The sequence below is a fragment of the Manis javanica genome, chromosome 15 (genome assembly GCF_040802235.1).
Source record: "Manis javanica isolate MJ-LG chromosome 15, MJ_LKY, whole genome shotgun sequence".
NCBI classification, from domain to species: domain Eukaryota; kingdom Metazoa; phylum Chordata; class Mammalia; order Pholidota; family Manidae; genus Manis; species Manis javanica.
In genome coordinates this window covers 20258163-20279494 of record NC_133170.1, presented here as the reverse complement: position 1 = coordinate 20279494, position 21332 = coordinate 20258163, and the positions used below count along the sequence as shown (strand labels likewise).

Below are 21332 nucleotides of genomic sequence, written 5' to 3'. Positions count from 1 at the left end.
ACTGTTTGTGTGTGTATGTGTGTGTGTATGTGTGTATGTGTGTAAGAACTCAAAGCATTTAACATTTTCTCTCCAAACCCTAAACATATCCACAAGTACATAAGAAGGTGAGATTTATTAGGTCCATTTGGAAGGCCATGATATTGACTCACTTTTATGTTGAAATGCAGGGGGGCAGGTCACTCTCTTACCCCTCCACCAGGTAGAGGGAGAAAACTAGAACCGCTGTTTTCTGATTCCTCTTTTCAGAACCCTCTCCCAATCACTGTCTCCCTGTTTCAAACACAGTATGGGAATCCACATACTCCTCAGCATCCTGGCATTCTAGCCCTGGAGCTCAGCCATCCTCTGCATGCAGCTGGGGGAAGAAAGAGTTTACTGGCCAGGGCCTTGGAGGTAGAAGGGAAGGAGCCCTGGGAGAGTGGCAGGTGGTACCTGGGAGAGAATGTGCAGGGCTTCCCGCCCTTACAGCCCAGGGGGTTCCGGGGCCCCACCATCCCACCTCCCCTTCTCCCAGATCCCTGGGACTCAGCTGGGTGTGGCTCCTCTCAAACAGGCATTCTTACCATCAGGGAGCTCCGGGGGAGGCGGAGTGAGGAAAGATACGAGAAACTCTTGCAAAGATATGGTCACATCATCAGGGCTTAATGAAAAATCTACACCATTTCATCCTTTCAGGGATGGAATTCCATTTGCAGAGATGTGGAAAGATGCAGCATCAAATCTGTGTGTGTGTGTGTGTGTGTGTGGTTTCCCCATCATCTACATCATCTACTTTGGAAAATATTCTCTCCTTTCCATTTAAAAATATTTTTTTTCCTCCCATCCAAAGTATGTAGGTTCATGGCAGAAGATTGGAAAAGTAGACATGTGACCCAGAAGACACTAAAATTCATCTCTAATTTGATCAGCTGATTCATCAACATTTCAGTGAGTGGCCAGGTCTGCCTCTTTCCTTCATGGTGTGTGAGTTCCAGGGGGACAGGGGTCCTGCTGACATCTGTGACCTGGTGCCTCGTGCGAAGTGATGTGCAGACCCATTGGTTGAATGAGTAAATACATAACTACATGAGGATAATTTGAATTGAAATTGGTTGTCATGACGTAGCAGAGAACAACAGAAACAGAATTGCTTGGATGCGGCCCACTTGGACCCAAGCTACCGCTGCTAATTTCCTGTGTCTCCTTGGGTCAGTCACTTCACCTCCCTGGGCCTGAGTTTCTTCTTCAGGAAAACAATCATTCTAGTTAACATTTGCTGAGTGCTATTATGTGCCAAGCATTGTTATAAGCTCTTTACATGTATTTCTCAGCATAACACCATGAGATAGGTACCTCCAACCCCCATTTTGTGTGCCAGGAAACCAGAGCCTGGGGCCACACCACCAGACAGCTAATAAGCAGAGAGCTGGACTTGAACTCCCGCATCTGGGCTTGGTCTCCGGCGTGGTGCCTTGCTGTGGGGTTGTGTGACTTCCAGGGCCCCTCTTGGCTCCAAGTGCTGGGAATGTGTCATGATCGTGCCCGAGCTTAGGAAGCTCAACTGAGGGCAAGGTCCAGATGATTATTACCTGGAGATCAGAGAGCAAAGTTTTTCTGCTAGAGGACTCCTCCCGAGTACGAGGAGTGCATATGGACATTCACGGAGCGTAATTAAAGGCAGGTCTGCTGTCCAACCAGTGCTCCGTTGTTCAGAGGCAGGATTATGAGCACTCTTGGCCTTCTGCTTTGGGGCATCTTCCAGCCACCTACCGGACAGAGCACCAGGGTCCGGCAGGGGAGGAAGTGAGAGAGAAATCTGGTCACCCTGACAGTGAGAAGCTGCTGATGCGTTTGGTGGGAGACGAAAAACGGGATCTCATTTGTTGATTAGCTTGGATTTCAACAGGCAGGACACTGGCCCTTTCCCTGTCCCTTCACAGATGACAGATAACTTGTGTTTTGCCTTATGTTTATGGTAACCAAGTTTCCTCTTTGGTGAGGAGGAATGGGCTTCGGTAAACAGATCTGTTTGTGTGCCTCCTATTACTCACTTGAAGCAATGTCACTCCTTTTTCCACTGTGGTCTGTGTGTCTGAGTCAGAACCTCAACAGGCTGCTCTGAATTGATGGTTCACTCCCAGCCTCCCTTGACCCACTGCCAACAGCAGGGCGTAGCTTACCAACAGATCATTTTATTTTTTTTTAAAGCCAGACTGATTCATAGAAACTCCTTTAAAACACAGTGAAAAGAAACCGCCCATCACACACCCAGCACAGCAGCGCAGGAAACTTATAACCTCGGGAGGCAGGGCCCTCCCCTCACTGTGGTCACATACCTCCAGAGCAGCGGACGCAGCCGCCAGCTCCTGCCACTCGCCACTCGTGCCACTCGCCACTCGGAGCCCCGGAGTTGCTGGGACCCTCAGGTAGGACAGCTCCCGACGCTGCCCGGAGCTCAGCAAACTTTCTCTCCCTTTCCCGCAGCTCTCCTTCTGACCTCAATGAAGCTTTACTTTTTCTTTTTTCCCTTCGCTATTTTTTCTGTGATGCTTTGAACTGAATCCTTGGAACTTTTGGCTAAGAGTAGATCCTGAGACAACTTATTCCATACAGCTCAGCAAAGTTTATTTTGAGGGGGCCTGGAGGAGGCTTGGCAGGACTGGGCTGTAGTTCTGTGTTGCAGTAACTGGGCTCTTGCTTTGAAGCTGTGAGGGGAGCGGGGACTTTGGAACACGCTGGGGATAGGATATTCTTTATGGAGGAAATACTCCGTGCCTGTGAAATGACACACGCACTGCCAGATGTTTTCCATTCCTCTGATTGGATTCAAATTGCTTCAAGACTTGACTTGTTCCTCTGCTTGTTGGTGGTTTGAGGGGCCTTTGTGGGGGACAGTGGATGGGTATCTGCCTTTCGATTTATTTTTGCTTCTGCCCTTTCACATGTCCATCCACTTCTGTTTAAATTTAAGTGTATTTCTCCCCACAGGATGGGAGAAGGGGGGTTGGTTTGTTTAAAGAAAACTGACAGAGAGAGAGAGAGAGAGAGGGAGGGAGAGAACCAGACGGTGTTTCACATGAAATGGGGGAGGGTTCATCGGCTGGAACCAGGCGCCTGATGTGGATTCCAGAGCAGCTGCTCTCCTTGGCCAGATGTGGAGCACGGGGAGAGGCAGGAGGGAAGCGGGGTGTCCGGGGAGGGGGTGGGGGAACAGGAGAACTTCTTAGTCCCTGTATAAAAAAAAATGTTGAATGGCTTTGTGCTTCCGTCCCAGAAATAGCGGAATTGTAGCGCTAAGTGAAAAGAATTTCTTAGGGTGGATGTGGACATTTTCCACATGGAAAGGTAGTGATTGTTTTGGAACATTTATCTTCTCACTCTTTTCCAAAACATGGTTGTGCAAATGTAAATACTTGTGCTAATCATGAAGGGAATCTGGAGAAAAGAAGAAGGGTGATTTCCGTTTGCTTTTACATTTTCTTTTTTTAATGTGAGCATTTTTTGGTTGAGGTGTGGCCCATTTCAACATAGATACTAGTGGATTTTTCCCGCACATAAACAGGACGAGGAAAATGACAGGATTCAGCTTGTCTGACGAAATTAGGCTTTTCCTTTAGAAATGTAGCACGTTGGAAGAGCAGATTTAAATGTAATCAGCATGTGTACATTGTACAGGCAAGGCTCCTCGTAAAACTGCCCTTGAGGGGATGATTAAGTAAGTGCAAAGGCAAATTTTCCAGACGCAGGGAACTCCCACGTTTGCTTAAAATGTGTATTATTTCCAGATTGTGTGGATGCGGATTAGGGAAGCCATTTATTAAGCTGATAGTAATGATATTCTATGAAGCTAGCACACATCTTCCTTAAGTTCTGTGCAGGTTAACACTAATAAGCAATACTTAATCAGTCAGCCAATAGAAAATACTGACAATTCTGGGGGCATAAGCCATTATGAATTATATTATTTGTGCAGCATTTCACATTACCCTATAGTTTTACAAGTAAGAAAACATGCTGCATGTTATTTCCTGGAGTTTGAGGGTAATTTAGAAAAATGCTGTTTTGATTCCTGCTTTGCCCTTTGCCTCCAAAAAGTAGTGGAGAGTTCCTTGGCTGTGGGGGTTTTTCTGGATTTCAGCTCTAAGTCTTTGACAGTACTGCAATGTGAGGGTTATTTTTTTCTTCCTACTGTCTCCAGTCCTCAGAGACAGATCAAATTCCACCCCAGACTCTGAAGAATGGGGTGGGGGCAGAGTGCCGGCTGCAGGGCTGCAGGACATCCGGTCTGGCGTCCTGGTCAGAGGACCCCCCAGATTTTACATTGTTTGAGGGTACTAAACTGTCCTGAGAGTTGGAAGAGGGCCATCAAGGACCAGCCCAGAGCAGATCACATCCCAGAACAGATGCTGGCCGCCTCCCAGGGCAGATCTCTGAGGAAGGAAAGACATCGTTTCCACAGCCTGCTGCAGAGACTTACTGTGGCTTTCTCAAGCCCTCCTGCTTCCGTCTGGAGCCAGCTTAGGCCCATTCAGTTCTGAGGGGGACGTCCAGACTGTGGGGGACCTAGCAAATGGGCTCCATAGAGACCCCCCTGGGGATGCAGACCCTCTTGGCTTGGTCTAGGTGGCTTTGGGGATTTGGGTTCGTGCCAGCCCCACTGGGATCAATGGAGACAGAGCAGTCAGAGACCAGAAGGCTTACACCCTACTTTCACACCACTTTGGACAGATGACCATTTTTTCATTTCCTTAAAATTTCCAGAGAGGGGGTGCTCAGTGACTCAGTGCGTACCTCCATGCCCACCCCCCTTTGCTGGACAGCTCTAATTATTCAAGCTAGCAAAACTGGCTTCTCTATAACTTCTGTACTTTGTTCCCAGTTCTGCAATCCTGTAGCAACCCAGTTCTTAGTTCTGAAGTGACCCTGAAAATATCTATTCCAGTTTTGTTGTTGTGGCACTCAGGGCTCCTCATCCTCTGAACACTTAACCCTTATTTGATATTTAATGGATAAAAACCGATGTATGTGTATGTATAGATGTATTATTATTATTGCTGCTATTATTATCATTGCCTAAGCCTTAGAGCAGGAAACATTTTTGAAGCTTTGAAACTATGCACAGAGCCGACCATACTCACATGGTGTGATTCTGAGGTATTTCATTTTCCAAACACATGAATATGGTTCTTTCTTTAACTTGCCATATGTATATATATGGTTGCCTAACACACAAGCTCAGAGACTTTTGGGGTTCTGAGATGTACATACTCAGAGGGACACACCCGGTTGCTTCCCATGAGGTCGTGGTTAAATCAATCCAGCATCAGAAACAGGTTTCCAACTTGGCCTTTGGGGGTCGTCCCCTAACTGGGTGCATAGCCCATGCCTTTGCACTGTGACCACCTGCCATGGTCACTAGGCGGGAACAAGCTGCCTATCTAACGTGACCTTGGTCTGATTGCTGGCTGGCATGTGGGTGTCCATCCCCTGGGAAGAGCTCCTAATCCTTAGTCAGTGTAGAACTGGAATCTTGTGACCATAAACTTTTTTCCAATACTTTTCCAAGTTCTGCCCAGAGGACCCCAGATTTCTATTAGCAATCAAGGGAGCCCAAATATGATTCCAGTTAGGAGTTCACTTGAATTCCCAACATCCCACCCCCAAACACATGTCTCAAGACCACTCAGTCCCTAGAGGCCTGACTGAAATAATTTCTTTCATTTTAAGTGGGAGATCCACTGATATTGAAGCATAAAGATGAAAGTACAAGCCGTTGTGGGAATTGATGTTTCTCTTTCTTCCTTTTTAACAAGTATTTGAGTCAACCTTTCCTTCTCTGTTGTGGAAATGTCATTTCCCTGAAACTAAAATGGACTCCTCTGCTTTGCATACCATTGGCCCTACATGGATGAGGCAGGTTTTTTTTGTATGTTGTGAGCCGGTTTCATGAATTCTCTCTTCAAATGGGGTAGTTAAAATGGAGAACCTTTTAGGCATAGGTTGAAACTGGTGGCAAGAATCTTGGAGTAGATGCAGGATGGCTGAATAGGAAGACTGTGGGGCTATGGTTTTGTCCGAGCTCTGCCACGGGACCATGGGCAAGTCACTTGTTTTCCTGATGGAGGGAGTTGAACTAGGTGGTCTCCAAGCCCCTTGTGGCTCTGAAATTCTGTTGTTCTAAGATCCTACTCTTCTGTTTTTGAGAAATCCCTTGGTGCATGCTGACACCTAGTTTAATCCATAGAAATTGGTAGAAAAGTGAAGCAAGGCAACATGTCGCACTGGAATGGGCATTTACAAAGGACTGAAGCCCAGGCAGCCTCTGCTTCGCCCACTCAGCGATTCCTTAGGCGGTGGTGTTCACAGGTCCCCTCATCAGAGAGCAGTGTGCATTCACCCAGCTCTTGGAAGGAAAGGACGAGACTTGATCAATTGACCGTAAAGGATGTCAGCAGCGACGAGGAGGGGCCAGCTATCCAAGCCTGTGCAGACACTGACAAGGGACAGGGATCCTCCAGTAACCAAAGAGCTGGTCCTGGGAAAGCAGCTCCACCCTCTTCTCAAGGAGGGGGGCCCTGCAGCGTGAGAGTGTGGCTATGAAGGTATGGATGAGCCTGAATGAGGAACACAGGAAAGCAGGAAAGGGAAGGCAGGGAGGAGAGGAGGGAGGAGGAGCAAGCCTGTGTTTCCTGAGGCTTGGGTTTTGTTGGGGTCGGGGTGGGGGCAAATGGAAAGGCATAGAGAGGGGAAGGAGCGAAGTAGAAAGAGAAAGACAGGGAGAGGTGTGCAGAGGATTCTGCTCCTAACTCCTCCCCTCGGGGTTGGGGACCACCCACCCTCAATGTTTCCATACAGTCCTTAGGGTCAAATACTCTATTCTTTGTCAAACCCCGTGAAGAATCTTTTGTTGCTCAGGCAACAAATACCAGTCAGTGCATCCTTGGTGTCGTTTGATTTTGCATAGAATATTTGTGCCAACAGGGCGGTGATCTCCCCTGACATGTCTCCTCTTTGCAGAAGAATCAGATCAGGGCTGGGAGCAAAATGAGGAGGGCCTTGATACTTCGACTTCTTGCAAATGATTGAAGACCTCTCCCTAGGGAGCTGAAGGAGGGGAAGGAGGGAGAGGCTTGTTATCCTGAAACAGTGAGCTGGGCAAACCAGTGTGTTTAGGAAAAGGGTTCTGAGCTGAGACCTCCCGCTTCAGTTTGCTGGACTTGCTTTGGTGGGGAGGGGACTCTGTGCTGTGGGCGAGGGCCGGGATGGAATGTTTGATGCTCTACTTTGGCTTGCAGTGTGGGTACCCGGTTTGGGCCTTTGGTGGCCAGGCAGGACTGGCTTTGCTGGTGGGCCTTCTCAGCAGTAGGTCGGGAGGAAGCAGAAACCCTCCAAAGACCTTTGTTCATGCCAATGGCACTGTGTTGAGGGGCTGTGCCGCCCCCCTGATTAACTGGGAGGTGGCTCTGGTAGAAGTCCTAGAATGTCTGCCAAACCTAAGACCAATATAGGGGACAGAAGTTCTTGCCAGGCTGCAAGAGGTCTGGCCTGGGAAATGAAATGGTGGGCTTGAGTCCTGATTCTGCTTCTGCTCTGGGGATGTGCATTTCCTCCTTTGTGGAGAGACTGGACTAAATAATGTCAATGCCTGGAAACCTCTAAATAACCATTTGCCCTGCACAAGAGAACAAAGCCCACAGCGCACCCAGCACCCCAGCCCCTGGGAAGCCTGCAGCTCGGCTGGTTGAAGCATGTTGCCGCCATCTACTGTCAGACCCACCCAAGTGCCGCTGGGGCCCTGCCACACCTTGATTTTCTTCCCAAACCCTAGTTATTATCTTGGCAACCTCTCCTTTGAAGACATCCTGGCGGCCAGAACACTCCTCTTTTGTCAAAAGCAGAAGACAGCTGAAGCTTCCGTCGTCGCCCAGGGGACATCGCCCAGTGGCCTGCCCAGCTGTGGTTGGGAGCGTGGGCTGGGCCCTGGCTTTGGAGCCCGACCCTTTGCAGATGTTGTTCAGTTCCAAGCCCTCCCCGGACATGAAGGAAGACAAGGGGAAACGAGAGAGACAGATTATCCTCCTAGGGAACACTTGCAAAAACAAGATTCCTGCTGCTTGTTTTCCTTGAGCGTAGTTGTTTGGCCATCAGATGCTGCCAGAGGAGCTTGAAGGACAAGTCATTTGACATAGAGGAAACAAAAGGAATAACCACTAGCCATGTAGCCTTTGCTCTGTGTCAGGCACAAGCCCTTCAGTCTCCTCTTGAGCCTCTGAGGCCCGCATGTCACAGTTGAGAAGTAGCAGAGTTAATGCATCACCACAATGTATATTTTAAATATCTTACAGTTCTATATGTCAATTATACCTCAATAAAACTAAAATTAAAAAAGAAAATTAATTGAGCCAGGATTTGAACTGGGAACCCATGTGCTCTGCCCCTAGGTACTCTGTCTCTCTAGAAACCCCTGAAAAGAGAGGTTATGTGGATTTCTGAAAGTTATGACTCTGTCAGTTAGTCAGAGGCAGTTTTACTTTTTAATTTTTTAAAAATAACGTGCTTGTCCCCCCACTGTTACCCTCTGGCTCCACATGCCTAATTATGTGAGAGTCTATGCTTGTCTATACCAGCACCAGATAAACACTGCTCTTCCTGTAATATCCCTCACATTTGGGAGGTGCAGTCCCCCTTTCCCCCAGGACCATGAAAAATAGTTGCTCTCCCTGGAGCACACAATTACTTTTGCTGTTTGGTGGCTGATGTTTCTCCTGGTCATGAAAACTGACCTGCACTTGGAAACATCAGGTCCTAGGTACGGCCTGAAATTCTTTCCTTCCCCACCAAACATCAGATCTGGAGGCAGGAGGAAATGGCCCTTCTGGATCCTTTATCTGCATGTTTCCCATGGAGAAATTAACGTCCCCCTCTCTCACCCCGACGTAAAAACAATATTTAGAATGGAAAAGTACACTTCACATAAAACAACAGTAACAGTGGCCAGAAAACTCATCCAAGGTCTCATCCCTCAGCCTGCCTTTAATCTTCCAGCCTTTCCCCCTTCAAATACATCCTCTGTGGTTGCTCCCAAAAGAGAGTATTTCCTTTTTGCTGTTGTGTTCAGTGGATATCCACTTTGCCAGCCCTCAGTGGGAAACAAATGCAGCAAAACAAACCAACAAAAGGAAAGTGATCCCACAGTAGAGGGGAGAAAAGTTTCGTGTCTCGGAGGGAGCGCTGTGTCTTTGGTTAGATGGTGCGAGAAAGCTTTCCTCGAAGTTGGTACTTATCCAGCAAAAGATGAGGATTTCATTCTCAGAAGAACATCCATCAGTGAAAAGCCAGAATAGTATCTAGCAGTTGAGTAAAATCAAGATGGTGTTGTGACTTGATTGAGAATTTGGTATCTAAGGTGATGTCCTCTGGCCGATGCTCTGATCACCTGGAAGTTCCACTGAAAGGTCATCATTCTAGGAAAGGTCTGAAAGGGGAGCTTTAGACTCACGGCAGAGCTAGGTGCAGGGGTAGTAGCTGCCAAGAACAGACTGTGATGTATTGTTAGGAGGCCCTTTCTGATGGGAGGGTCTTTGTAGGTAAGGAGCCCCCAGTGACTAGAGGAGTTTAAGCATGATTTAGATAGTTCCTTGGTGTAGATTTGTAGGTGAGTTTCATGTATTGGGGAGAAATTTTAAAGCTCCCTGTCAGCCCAGAAGATCCCATAACTTAAAGAGATAGATAGAAAAGTTGAATATGTGGACAAATAAGTGTTTAGAAATTTAAGGTATTTTTTTGTATTCACTTATTTCGTCTTGAGTAAAAGGCAACAAACTCATATATACCCTTGTATATTCAAATGTCAAAGGTGCTCAGGAAATATTCACATGGTTACTTAGGTATTTATATAATATATAACACAAAATTTGCATATGAGATGCTCAATACATATATTAATATTTAATTTCTAAAATAATAAAAGCCTAAAGTTCATGTATGCAAAAAAAAAAAGGGAAACATTTTCTCTCTGCAGTCCTGTTTGTTATGAAGCCTTCAGTCACTTTGACATTGGTTATTTTTCCACCAAGAATAAAATATTAATCCATTTATTTGTTTGCTGAACAGATATTTATTTGGTACCTGTCATAGACAATACTGTCCTTTCAGGAACTTCGAATCTTAGGGGTGGGGAGCCAAACATTTCCACAAATAACAGTTACCAGGCAGGCTGCCATTCATGGTTGTAATAAAGGCTATACAAGGACTACAGCATAATGGGGAAAAATGACTACTTCTGACCTATGTGTCTGGGAAGGCTTCTTGGAGGAGGCAAGATCTGAGCTTCGTTGAAAAGAATTTGACAGGTAGTTACTTGAGGAAAGACACAAAAGTAGGGCTATTTTTTTTTAACTGAATCCCAGGGCCAGCTTGAGCTGTTTGGAGCCCGCTTCCTGGTGACTGGAGTGGAGGTGGGGGGTATCTGGAAGGTTTTGAGCGGAAGAGTGAGATGGTCTGATGTCCCAGTGGCCCAGTGGCATGGAGGATATTTAGAGGGGAGGGGTTCAGAAAGCAGATCATGAGAGATGCTGATGCCTAGGTGCTGGCTAGGACCCACAGGGGATGATGACACTACGAGTGGGAGGTAAGGAGTAGATGAGAGAGAAAGAATGGAAGAAGAACTCGTGACTGGACTGTGATGCTTTGGACAATGAAACTGGGATGAGAAGAAGGAGAGAGAGGGAATTTGCCAGCTGGCCCCATTTTGCCCCGATCCCCAGAAGAGCTTGGGCTGTCTTAGCTGTCAGGAAAATGACTCAACTGTCTCCGAGCCAGTCAGCCAGAAACACTTCTCAGAGAGCGCTCTTGCGCCATCTGGTAGAGGGTGCCTGTGTCTGGGAGGATCCTACCCTCTCTCAGGAGAACCATGGATACTGCAGCTCTGTGGGACTCCCCCACTGCTCACACAGCCTGACCCCTTTTCTGATCATGTTTTACCCTCATGCTCAGGCTTGTTCAGTAATTCAAGCCCAGGGTTCCCACCACTTCCTTTGCTGGAGAAGTAGGTTTTGGTTGCTTTCTTCTTTTATGCTGTTCCCGAAGAGTCTGCCTCAGGCCCCCCATTAGGGAGCTGCACCCCTCAGACTTCGGTGGCAGTTTAACAAACACCAAACAGACAGACAGAGGTGATCTGACCCCTAGCTCAGCAATAGTGGAGCCCACTTCCCAACATCTAAACTTGCCTTCTGTGCCTTTGGAAGTTAACTCTTCTCAAAGGCTCTGCAGTGTTAGTTACCTGTTAGAAAAGGGAAGGTGTCCCCAGGGGCCTGATTAATTTCCCACCTTCCGACCACCCTAGAAGTGCTAGGCAACCTGAACAAGGTCAAAGAGGCCATGCAAAGGCATCTCAGGGCTATGCTCCTTTGATTTCTTTGGCTAGGGGGCGGGGATAAAAGGAGGCAAGAGACCAATAAAGATTTCAGTGGATGGAGACAACTAGAGAGTTACCACCCTCCATTCCCCCTTTCCCACATTAGTCAGTCATTTACACCCCCCAGTCACTAGAAACGGTCATTCTCAGAGGCATTTCCACTGACTAATGTATTTTCTATCGGCCAAGAACTTAATCCGTATCTAGAATGGTCAGTGGTTGTGAGACGTTGGGTCAGGGACAGGAGCATAAAGAAACTGCATCTCACTCTAATGTGGTCTGGGCAGTATGAAAAGTAAAGGAGAAGTGTGGTCAGGAATGAGATGGAGGTGTTAGGCAGAAAGAAGAACAGAAAAGGATAACAGAAAACTTAAATGTGCTGCTAATCCCCTGACCTTCACTTCCGTTAACAGGTGCTTCTCTATAGTCAACATCTATGCTTCCTGCACTTTTCTCAGCTCCCCACCCGGCCCCATGGAGCCCTGACCCCCCTATCCCAGGCATGGTGGGTAGGTGAGGGCAAAGGGGGAACCTTACTCTGCTTACAGTGGGGGGTGGAGAAATGTATTCCTGGCACCCCGTAGAACAGTCAGTGATGCCCTGCCCTTTAAGGGCTCTGTAACTCAACTAGCTCTGCTGGCCTGGGTCTCTGTGTCTAAGCACCACAAATAGTGTCATGGGAACCCCCAACATCAACTGACAAACTTGGGACAACCCAGGGCAGCAGATGCTCTGTGAGAAGCAGGCGTTGTGCCCACGGACTTGGGACAGCAGTGCTGCTGTCCTGTGCTTCCTAGTTTGAGCTGCTCAGCTCCAAGTAGGGGTACTCTTTTCCCCTGGAGAGCGCCATGCAGCCCTAGCATTTTGGGAGGTATGAGGGAGAAGTCAGTTGCTGTTCTAGTGAAACAGGCTGCCAAGCGAGGAAGTGGGAGCAGCCAGTACTTCCAAAGATACAGTTGTCCAGAAATGGGCTCTTTTCAGTGCTTTTGTGTGAAGTGAGATACACACCCAGGCAGGGAGTGAGTGTCCCCATAAGTTTCCTGGCAAGTAATGGGTGGGTGGCAGAAATCTCAAGAATGTGGGATCATCCGTTACTTATACCCATTTTATTCTGCCGTTCAATCGATCCCCAGATGTCCTCCTGCTAGGTACCAGTCCTGGTTGTCCATAAACAGAGAAAGAGCTGTCCTCCACCCGCCTCCCAGGCTGAGGATTTCTCTTCTGGGCGGTCTCTAGTATAGGGATATGGGTCATTAGGGGTGATCCAGGCCAGAAATTTAAGAAAATAGCTCATTCTGTCTCCAAATGTGTTTTGGAGGGCCTGCTGAAACCAATGGAAGCCCCTCTCAGCTGACAATGGGTGATACTAATAAAACCCGGCAAACCTGGGGCAGTGGAAACATGGAGAAGTTACACGAATAATGTGATAACTCCAGTAACCAGCCCCTTCTTCTGGCCAGACACAGCAGCCAAAAGTGGAGAGAACTGTATGTTCTGTACATTAAGACTCCTTGCTAATCCAAGGCATTCTGCTCCCTTCCTTGGTGAGTAGATATGGCATGGTCAGAGAAATCTAGGGTGACAGAGGGGCACTTCTTTGCTTGATCTGCCCCAGCCACCTCCCTGCCCCCCAACTCCTCCTGACCGCACCAGGCAGGGAAATAAGATCAGGACGGGCTGCTGTTTAGATCAGAAATGAGATCCCAAGGCCAGGAACTCCTGTGCCCTGGGTGCAGCGCAGGGGCCGAGCTGGAGGTATGTGTGGGTATTTGCAAATGTAATCATGCTCATCATCACAGTGCAGAGGGTGTGAGCAAAGCAGGGGCAAAAGGCGTCAGGCTGGATTTTGGAGGGTTACGTAGTAACCAGAGATCAGAAAGGCTGCTGAATGCCCCACAGCATGTCCGGGAGGAACTCACAAAGCTTTTCTCCACCTCATGTAAGAGGCCTCACTTGGAGTATTACCTTCTGTCCTTGGTACTCTCAGCCACTCCCCACTATTGGGAGGAGCATGTTTGTGAATTAGAAGCAAAAGGAATAAAAAAAGTCATTTATAGAGGCCAAGGAGGATTAAATATTAGACCTGTTCCGTCATATTTGTAGTTCCCTGCAGGCTTCTATTCCTTTCCCCATGAGAGGAAGATCAGAATCCAGTGAGGGTGTGAAATTTCGGGGTGTCCATTGAATGGTCAGGATAGGGCCAAGCTGAGTGAGCTTTCCTCTGCTCATTCCTGAGAGTTCTTAGTGGTCTCCATGCTCAAGGGGCAAGGATTAGGCATCATGACAATTTCTAAGAGACCCAGAATGATTTTACACCCTCTGCCTGGTGAACTAGATGGCAGACACTTGTGCTTAGCATGGCACGGCCTGGTGACCACCGGGTTATGTTGTCAACAGCTATTCAGTTTCCTATAATACTAATAGTAATACCAACAACTACAGCTGAAGTAGCCCCATTAGTGTCTGCCTTGTGCCAGGCACTGTGCTAGGAGCCTTACACATATGACCCAATTTAGCCCTCATATTTTCCCTGAGAATATGCATTGCAACTCCTACTTTATATAGGAGGAAACAGACCGAAAGGTCAAGTAACTTCATAGGATTCTAACTCAACCTCTGTCTAATTCACAAACCTCTTTCATTGTGCATTCAAGACAAGCAGAAAATTGTGGAGGTGTGCAAGAACCTGAGAAAAGCAAAAAATGACTTTGAATGTGTGGGGAGATTATTAATAGCAGGCATGAAAGCTCTGTGCTTTCCCCCGGGGCAGCAGGGTAATCTCCATTGTTTTTGTCACCCACAGTTAAATTGGACAGATTCCTACAAAACAGCCTGGGTTGGAGGGAAGCAGTTAGATTAGGAAGGATGGCTGGGTTTTTGGAGTGGGTCAGGGTGGACAGTGGAAGCCAGTGTTTGTCTCTTACTCCTGGCCCGTAAAGGGGAAGGTCCTCTAATGGACATTAGATCTGCCTAGATTTTGAGTTCCTGGTGAGGGAAGAGAGAGGAGATAAAAGGCAGCCGAAGTGTTGAAATGATAATATTAGTGCTCTCCAGAACTACCTGGTGTGGTAGGAAAGCGATGGTGCACTCAAAGCTTCAATTAAATTAGGTGGCGTGAGAGAGAGACATGATGCAATTGCAGGATGTGTGCAGCCATATCCTCCGTAGTTGGGGACATCCCCACATCCACTCTGGTGTGCATAACCTCCAGCTCTTTCCTTTTGAAGTCCCTGTGAGCCTGCACAGTGCCATAACGACCCTGGCCGTGATGAAACACTCCTGCAGCTGACATGAATCAGAATAACCTCCCCCAAGTATGTGCTTCACACTCCCTTCATTTTCTAGGTTTTATGGTCAGTGGGCTCCCTCCTACTCTGCTGATATCATGGCTGAAAGCTTTTGTTTAATCACCTATTAGTTCCCCATCCTCCCACTGTATGCATTTGCCTGTCTTCTGTATCAAGTCCTGAAGGACTCGAATTTGTGTAAATGTCATGTACAAGTAGAAGGCACATTTGGTGGTATCTCAAACTGCATACTTCTGAAGCCCCCAGAACTGTCATATTGAGTCATAGTAACTATAACACTATTCTCAGACCAATAACAGAGTTTCTGCCAGGAGGCATACACAGTCCAAAGGCTCAGGTGCAGTGACACAAATCTGAAATAGTCAGTCGGTGATCAGAACATTAAACTGTAATTAGGTTGTTATAATTATTGAATACTAAACAGCATTATAAGAATAGAAGTTGTGGCTCTCACATTTTATATCTGACCTGGGATCAAATTAGTAGCCTATTCAGTCTAGGGGCATTGAGTCATAGCTGCTAGGCATCCACTTCTATTAAAACTGCTGGGTGAACAGTTTGATAGAGGCACAGATACTTCCCTACTGGAAAAGGGAAATTTATATGACACTGTTGGACAGAGAATTGGAAACTACAGCTGTGAAAAGACCTTTTAAAAATCAAAGTCTTACTATTGGCTCCTAAAGCACAAAAAAAACCTTAATAAAACAATTATAACATGTTCTTTTTTTGAAACAGGCTGTATTAGAGAGATAAGTATATAAATACCTGAGAAGCAGAATTAAGTTTATATTTAGGTATATGCATGTAAATAGACAAATAGGCACTGAGGGAGCTAAGTTCACAAGATGTTTGCAGGAATTTGTGTTGAAATTGTGATGGTTTTTATGGAAACTCCTCGATTTTAGCAGATAGTCCACACCTGGGAAGCCGAATTGTCTCATCAGATCTGATAGTAACCTTTTCCTTCCCCTTTTTGTCTCCCTTTCTAGAACCCTCTTCCTCTTGAGTCATCAAAAAGCCAAGATGTTGGTATTACTGGCGGGTATCTTTGTGGTCCACATCGCCACCGTAATTATGTTATTTGTTTCCACCATTGCCAATGTGAGTAATGTTCTTTTGTTTATTCATTCACCCAAAGCTATTGAATATTTACATAAAGTGCTACAAAAGAAGTTTAAGTCACAATCCCGGCCCTTTGTGAATTTATGGCTTAGTTGTGGAAAAAAGTAAACACACACTCACACTCAGACAATTAAATAACAGCAGGATAAAGGCCAGTGTCTACATGAGTGACTCAGCCAGGGCTGTAGGCATCTAGAGGCTGGAGAACACAATGAGGCCCCTTCAGTCTCCCAGAAGTCTTCTTGGCAGAGGTGGGGCTTGGGAGACGAGTAGATGGGTGGGGTTTCTCTTGGCAAAAGATGAATGGGGGAAGGATCATGGGCAGGCATTCCAGGCCCGCGTGGCAGCCAAGGCACCCAGGTGGGAGGGACAGGCTTTGTGTAGGGAATATTGAGGATACCCATGTGGCAGGAGCTGAACTCCTTCTCTGGGAACCTTGATCAGAAGGATAGATGGGCGTGAGATGAGAAGTTTTTGGGAGCCAGACAAATTTAAATTCTGAGCAGAGAGTAGCAAATTAAAGTGGAATTTTGCAAGATTAACTTGGTTCCAATGAATTAACTCATTCGAACGAAAACCATACAACTGTTAACGGAGGCAGTCATAGCCTTTTTCTCTTTGAACCTTGGGCAACTCTGACCTCTGGTGGTAGTTTTAAAGCATCAAATTTGCTTTTATTGTGCTTTTCTCAGAAAAAACAAGAGGGCTCCTTGTACGCAAAAACCAAGGCTGCCAGTTACTAGACAGGCAAACAATGGGTCCAGAATCTGTCTAGGTCTCTGTTAGAATTAAAGGCGAAATGGGTTTTAAAGTTCTGTGAGAAGAGTTTTGCTAACATTGGTGGGTATGATTATAAGCAAGGCTAATTCAAATGTAACTGTGATAAGACAGAATCCTCACCCATGCGGGCTCCTCCAGACAATAATTTAGCCATTCTGTGCGCCAGCCCCTGAGTCTCTAAAGGATAACAAGTCTGATAAACAACTTCACACCGTATTAAAAGGTGTGAAAGTGCTAAATATCTGAATTTATAAGCCCCTAATACAGGACTTGGGACATAGTAGTTTATTGAATCAAGGGTAGGCAACTGCATGCCATTGGCCCTGTTTTCCAGGAATGCACATTTTAACAGGTGCTCTGTGTGGACAGGGCATTTGTTTTCCATTCCAGAAAGATAACTGTTGTTCTTGGGCCAGGTAGGAAGGGGTGCTGGCACTGTGGTGAGCCTCAGGGAATGTATTTTGGTCACACTTGTACTTTCAGCTATACTATTTTATTAGGAAATGACTTCTCTTGTGAGAATTAAAGTTTGATCCTTCTGTTTAGATGAAAGTGGTTTATTGACCACCTAGATTCATTACTATTTTCTTAGCTGTCTTTACATTTTTTTTAGATGTCTCCAGTTGAGCATTTTTTTCTTCTTAGCCAGGCCCCTACATGAAACAGTCTGGATAGAGTGTATGAACTGTGCATACATAAAAACAATTTCCTCCACCACAGTTTCCGTTTCTTATAACCTTGGAATTTTAAACCACTATGGTGGAATTACTTTCATTAAAAACATTTATTTTTAATTAAAAAAATTTTATATTGAGGCACATGCAATAAAATACATCTTAGAGTACTAGCTTGATGCAATCCATGTTTTTGTTTTTGTTTTAAGTGAAAAAGAATTTGAAGCCCAGAGAAGCTATGTGACTTTTTCTTCTTGGTCATGCAATCTTCTCTTTGTTCTGGGGACCTTTGTGACTTCAGTTTTAATCAGACCTCATTTCCACCAAGGGACGCAATGCTTAGCCATATTTATGGCTAACTATGGGGTCTTGCTCGAGATCTGGTCCTGACACAAGCTGATGTGTTTTCTTTTAAAGCAGAGGGTCAGTTTTTAAACAAGTTCTTATTTCCTTTGGCTTCAGGTTTGGGTGGTTTCGGATTTTGGACAAGCCTCCGTAGGTCTTTGGAAAAACTGTACCAGTGGCAGCTGTGAGGACGGCCTTTCGTATGGTGGTGAAGGTAAAGAGAAAGACATGGCGCTCAGCGCTGCCGAGCTGTGCGATCGGGGAAGTGTAGTGCCTGCCGGGGACTGGGTAGCCTAATGCCCTTGCTCCCTTCCCCCTCTGTGTGCAGATGCCCTCAAGGCAGTGCAGGCCTTCATGATCCTGTCCATCATCTTCTCCGTCATCTCCCTCGTGGTCTTCGTGTTCCAGCTCTTCACCATGGAGAAAGGAAACCGCTTCTTTCTCTCGGGGGCCACCATGCTGGTGTGCTGTGAGTATCCTGGGTCTGCAGAGGGAGGCTCGCATGTGGATCTGCCCCAGGTGCCCTGGCCACCTGAGCAGATGGACACCTTGGGCAGTTCTCTCCCCTTGTTATTTGGTCTCTTTCTGAGGACTCCTGATAGCTGCTTGGATGCAGTGCTCTCATCCGTGTCATTGCTGAGGCACAGTACCAGTAGCATGTGTAACCTAGATGCATGGAGAGGGCAGGAAGGTGGGAGTCCTTGGAAAGATGAACCTGCTGCCATGGTGTGTGTCACTGTTGCCAGTGTCCGTATGTCTTTCTTCCCAAATACACACAGCTGGGTGGAAGCTGTGTTCTTTTGTATCCCTAGGCAGCCTGCCTGTGGATGCTGGGGTCCAGACAGTAAGCTGGGTGGTGGGCATGAGGTTCTGTGTTTTACTTCACATTTGTAGCCACGCAAACCAGTGCAGATGTGAGAGCCCAGGCCCCTAGTCTATCCGCATAACCATCGAGTTTGGCTCAGGACAGATCAGCAGAACCACTCTTTGGGGTCAAAGAGCTGGGTTTCATTTTCCCATTGGGTCTTTGCAAAATTATATGTTCTTTTTCTTGGTCTTATGTTTAAAAAAAGTGCTGACCCTGTCTGTCCCTTGCAGGGCTGTGCATTCTGGTTGGGGTGTCCATCTATACTCACCACTACGCGGACGGCAGGGCAACGCATTACCTGAAGAGCCACCACGGCTACTGCTTCATCCTGACCTGGATCTGCTTCTGCTTTAGCTTGATCATTGGTGTTCTCTACCTGGTGCTGAGGAAGAAATAAGGCTGAGCAGATTATGGGGTCTGGGGTGGGGTGGGGAGGAGGACGCCCTTGAATCTGGGAGGGAAGCAGATGTTTCTGTACAGGAAAAACCAAGATGGGGGGTGGGGGACGTGAGGGTGGGGGAGGCTGGAACCTAAACTTTGACTGAGGAAGTCTTGTGCTGTCCAGCCCGTGTCCCTGGGAGGCCACAGTTGGCTCGCACCTGATGCTCCCTTACTGCGGGCCAGAGAGCGTCTCTCCAGCCATCAGACGTGGCCTCCCAGCTGTTCTCAGTTACACACACTGCCTGGGGCTCCATCCGCTGCCTCGCCGCTGGCTCCGCCTCTGAGGGTGACTTCTGGGTCTTGCACCGCAGTCCCCAGACCTCCTGCACCAAGTGGAAACAGTGGTACAAGTTCCAGCAAGAGCGGATACTGTTTTCATGCTGGATATGTAAGCCTGGGAGCCATCCCGCCCTTCTGACCCAAAGCAAAACATCACATTCCAGCCTGAAGGGCCCACAGGAGGACTTTGGCCAGAGAACCATTATCCGTCTTTAGAACAGATATTTAGCTCTGTGGAATTCAGTGGTATTCGTGACAAAATGGGAGGAAGAGATATAAGGCCAGCTTGGTGGGTCAACTAAACCAAGAAAGGGAGCTTTTCACAGTGGGAGGCCTGGGAGATGGTCAGACGCCCCAGTAGACCTCACACAGCTGCCTTTCATGGAGCCCTCCTGCCATGGAGGGCGCTAGGCCCCCCGCTTAAAGCCAAGGCGGCTCTCCTGGAGCTTCCGTAGAGCCGCTAACTACCAATTCAGTGGTGAAAGCGCCACACCGATTATGGTATCACAGGGCAGCCTTCTAACAGTGCTGTATTAGGGTTGTGTTTTTAGGATCCCCTCCCCATGCAATGTCTCTCAAGTATAAAACAGGAGAGAGACGGATATGGCTCCTTGTAACATAACCTGTTACTCACCTTCTAAATCACAAACTTTGAGGAAGTTTTTTCTAATTATCCACATGGGAGATCAAGGCCCCAAGGCCTGGTGGTCGTTCTAGCTTTGACACTGGCTGCCATGGCCCCCTTTCAGAGGCCCTGCCTATCCTGCTCACTGGCAAGGCAAGGTGATTCTGGAAACTTATTTAATCACACACAAACCAAAACCACACAACAGATCCTTGGGGAAAGGTGCTACATAATAGCAAAGTATTACAAATACTAGATTTCAATCATAGTAAGAACAGAGTGCCTATACTCCCAGGAAAGTAAGAAAATTCCCATGAGATAAGTAAAAATATAGGTGATGGGCAGGCATTTTCTTTAAGGAAAGAAAAAAGCAAAAAACTCTTGTAGTACCCAATCAGACGGCAAGTGAGCTGACTGTTGCCCCGGGAGCATTTCTATGTAGGACTAAGCAGTAGTATGTTATGCCTGCTTAAGCAGGCATTGCTTTGGCCTGGAGCAGCTATTTTAAGGCATCTCAGATTCTGTCTAAAGAGGTTGTTTTGGGAAAACATTTCCTTTATCTCCCCGAGAAGAAGATCTACCCCAGAGAGCATCTGAGACATCTTGCCTACTTCCTTCTCCCTGTTCCCTCCTCATCCCATTTCTTAGATACTTTTCCTTTTTTGGGGAGTTGTTAGGCCACGATTGTTGGTATTTATGTAAAAGGACTATTACTAAGTATATTTCTCTGTGTTCATTCTGGTTAAGGGAATGTTGAGGGTGGGCCACCAAATTAGCTGGGCTGGGGGTAGAGAGATGGCAAGCGGAAACTGTGGGATGATGAACTTTTTAATTATGATATAATCATCACATGTATAGAAGGCTGTCTTATGCAGAAGCATACTTACATATCAGATATATCTCCAAAAGCCATAGTCGCATTATGTTGAAAAGTCAAACTATGACTGAGTGAACCATGTATTCCCTTGCCTCTGACTTTGTTTCTGTGACATTTTTGTCCCGTGTAACTTGCATTACCTTGGTGGGTTGTCCTCGTACTGTATTTGGCTCCTTCTTTAATAGTTTGGTATTTCATATACTATAATTGTAAATATTTTGATACAAATGTTTATAACTCTAGGGATATAAAAACAGATTCTGATGCCTGTCACTGTGTGAATGTTTTCTTCTTAGGAGAATATGGATAAATGGTGACATTTATTCCTGACTGAGTGGTCAGTCAGTGTGATTTGGGCAACTTGGCATTTATTTAAAATGTTGAGCCACTTTCTGGCAATATATTAGGCATTTCTACAATAACTCTTTCAGACAAATGAATGTCATTAGACATAGTTTTTTTTTTTAAGGTTTCATTGATGTACAATCTTATGAAGATTTCACATGAGCAGCATTGTAGTTACTACATTCACCCATATTATCGAGTCCCCCCCACATGCCCCATTACAGTCACTGTCCATCAGTGTAGTAAGATGACACAGAGTTACTACTT

General features: G+C 46.6%; 1 protein-coding gene across 2 annotated transcripts; it reads left to right on the top strand.

Moving 5' to 3' along the window:
• The first annotated feature begins 2234 nt into the window (after window positions 1–2234).
• Window positions 2235–20993, top strand: EMP1 (epithelial membrane protein 1). Of its 2 annotated transcripts, none has more exons than XM_017649628.3 (5): window positions 2235–2408; window positions 15699–15810; window positions 17748–17844; window positions 17959–18099; window positions 18729–20993. In XM_017649628.3, the coding sequence occupies exons 2-5, from the start codon at window positions 15733–15735 to the stop codon at window positions 18893–18895; spliced, it is 483 nt and encodes a 160-aa protein (XP_017505117.1). In that variant the 5' UTR covers window positions 2235–2408; window positions 15699–15732; the 3' UTR covers window positions 18896–20993. The 2 variants fall into 2 exon arrangements, with proteins under 2 accessions (XP_017505117.1, XP_073079783.1); XM_073223682.1 differs by lacking the exon at window positions 2235–2408 and adding an exon at window positions 14693–14712.
• Window positions 20994–21332: the final 339 nt, after the last annotated feature.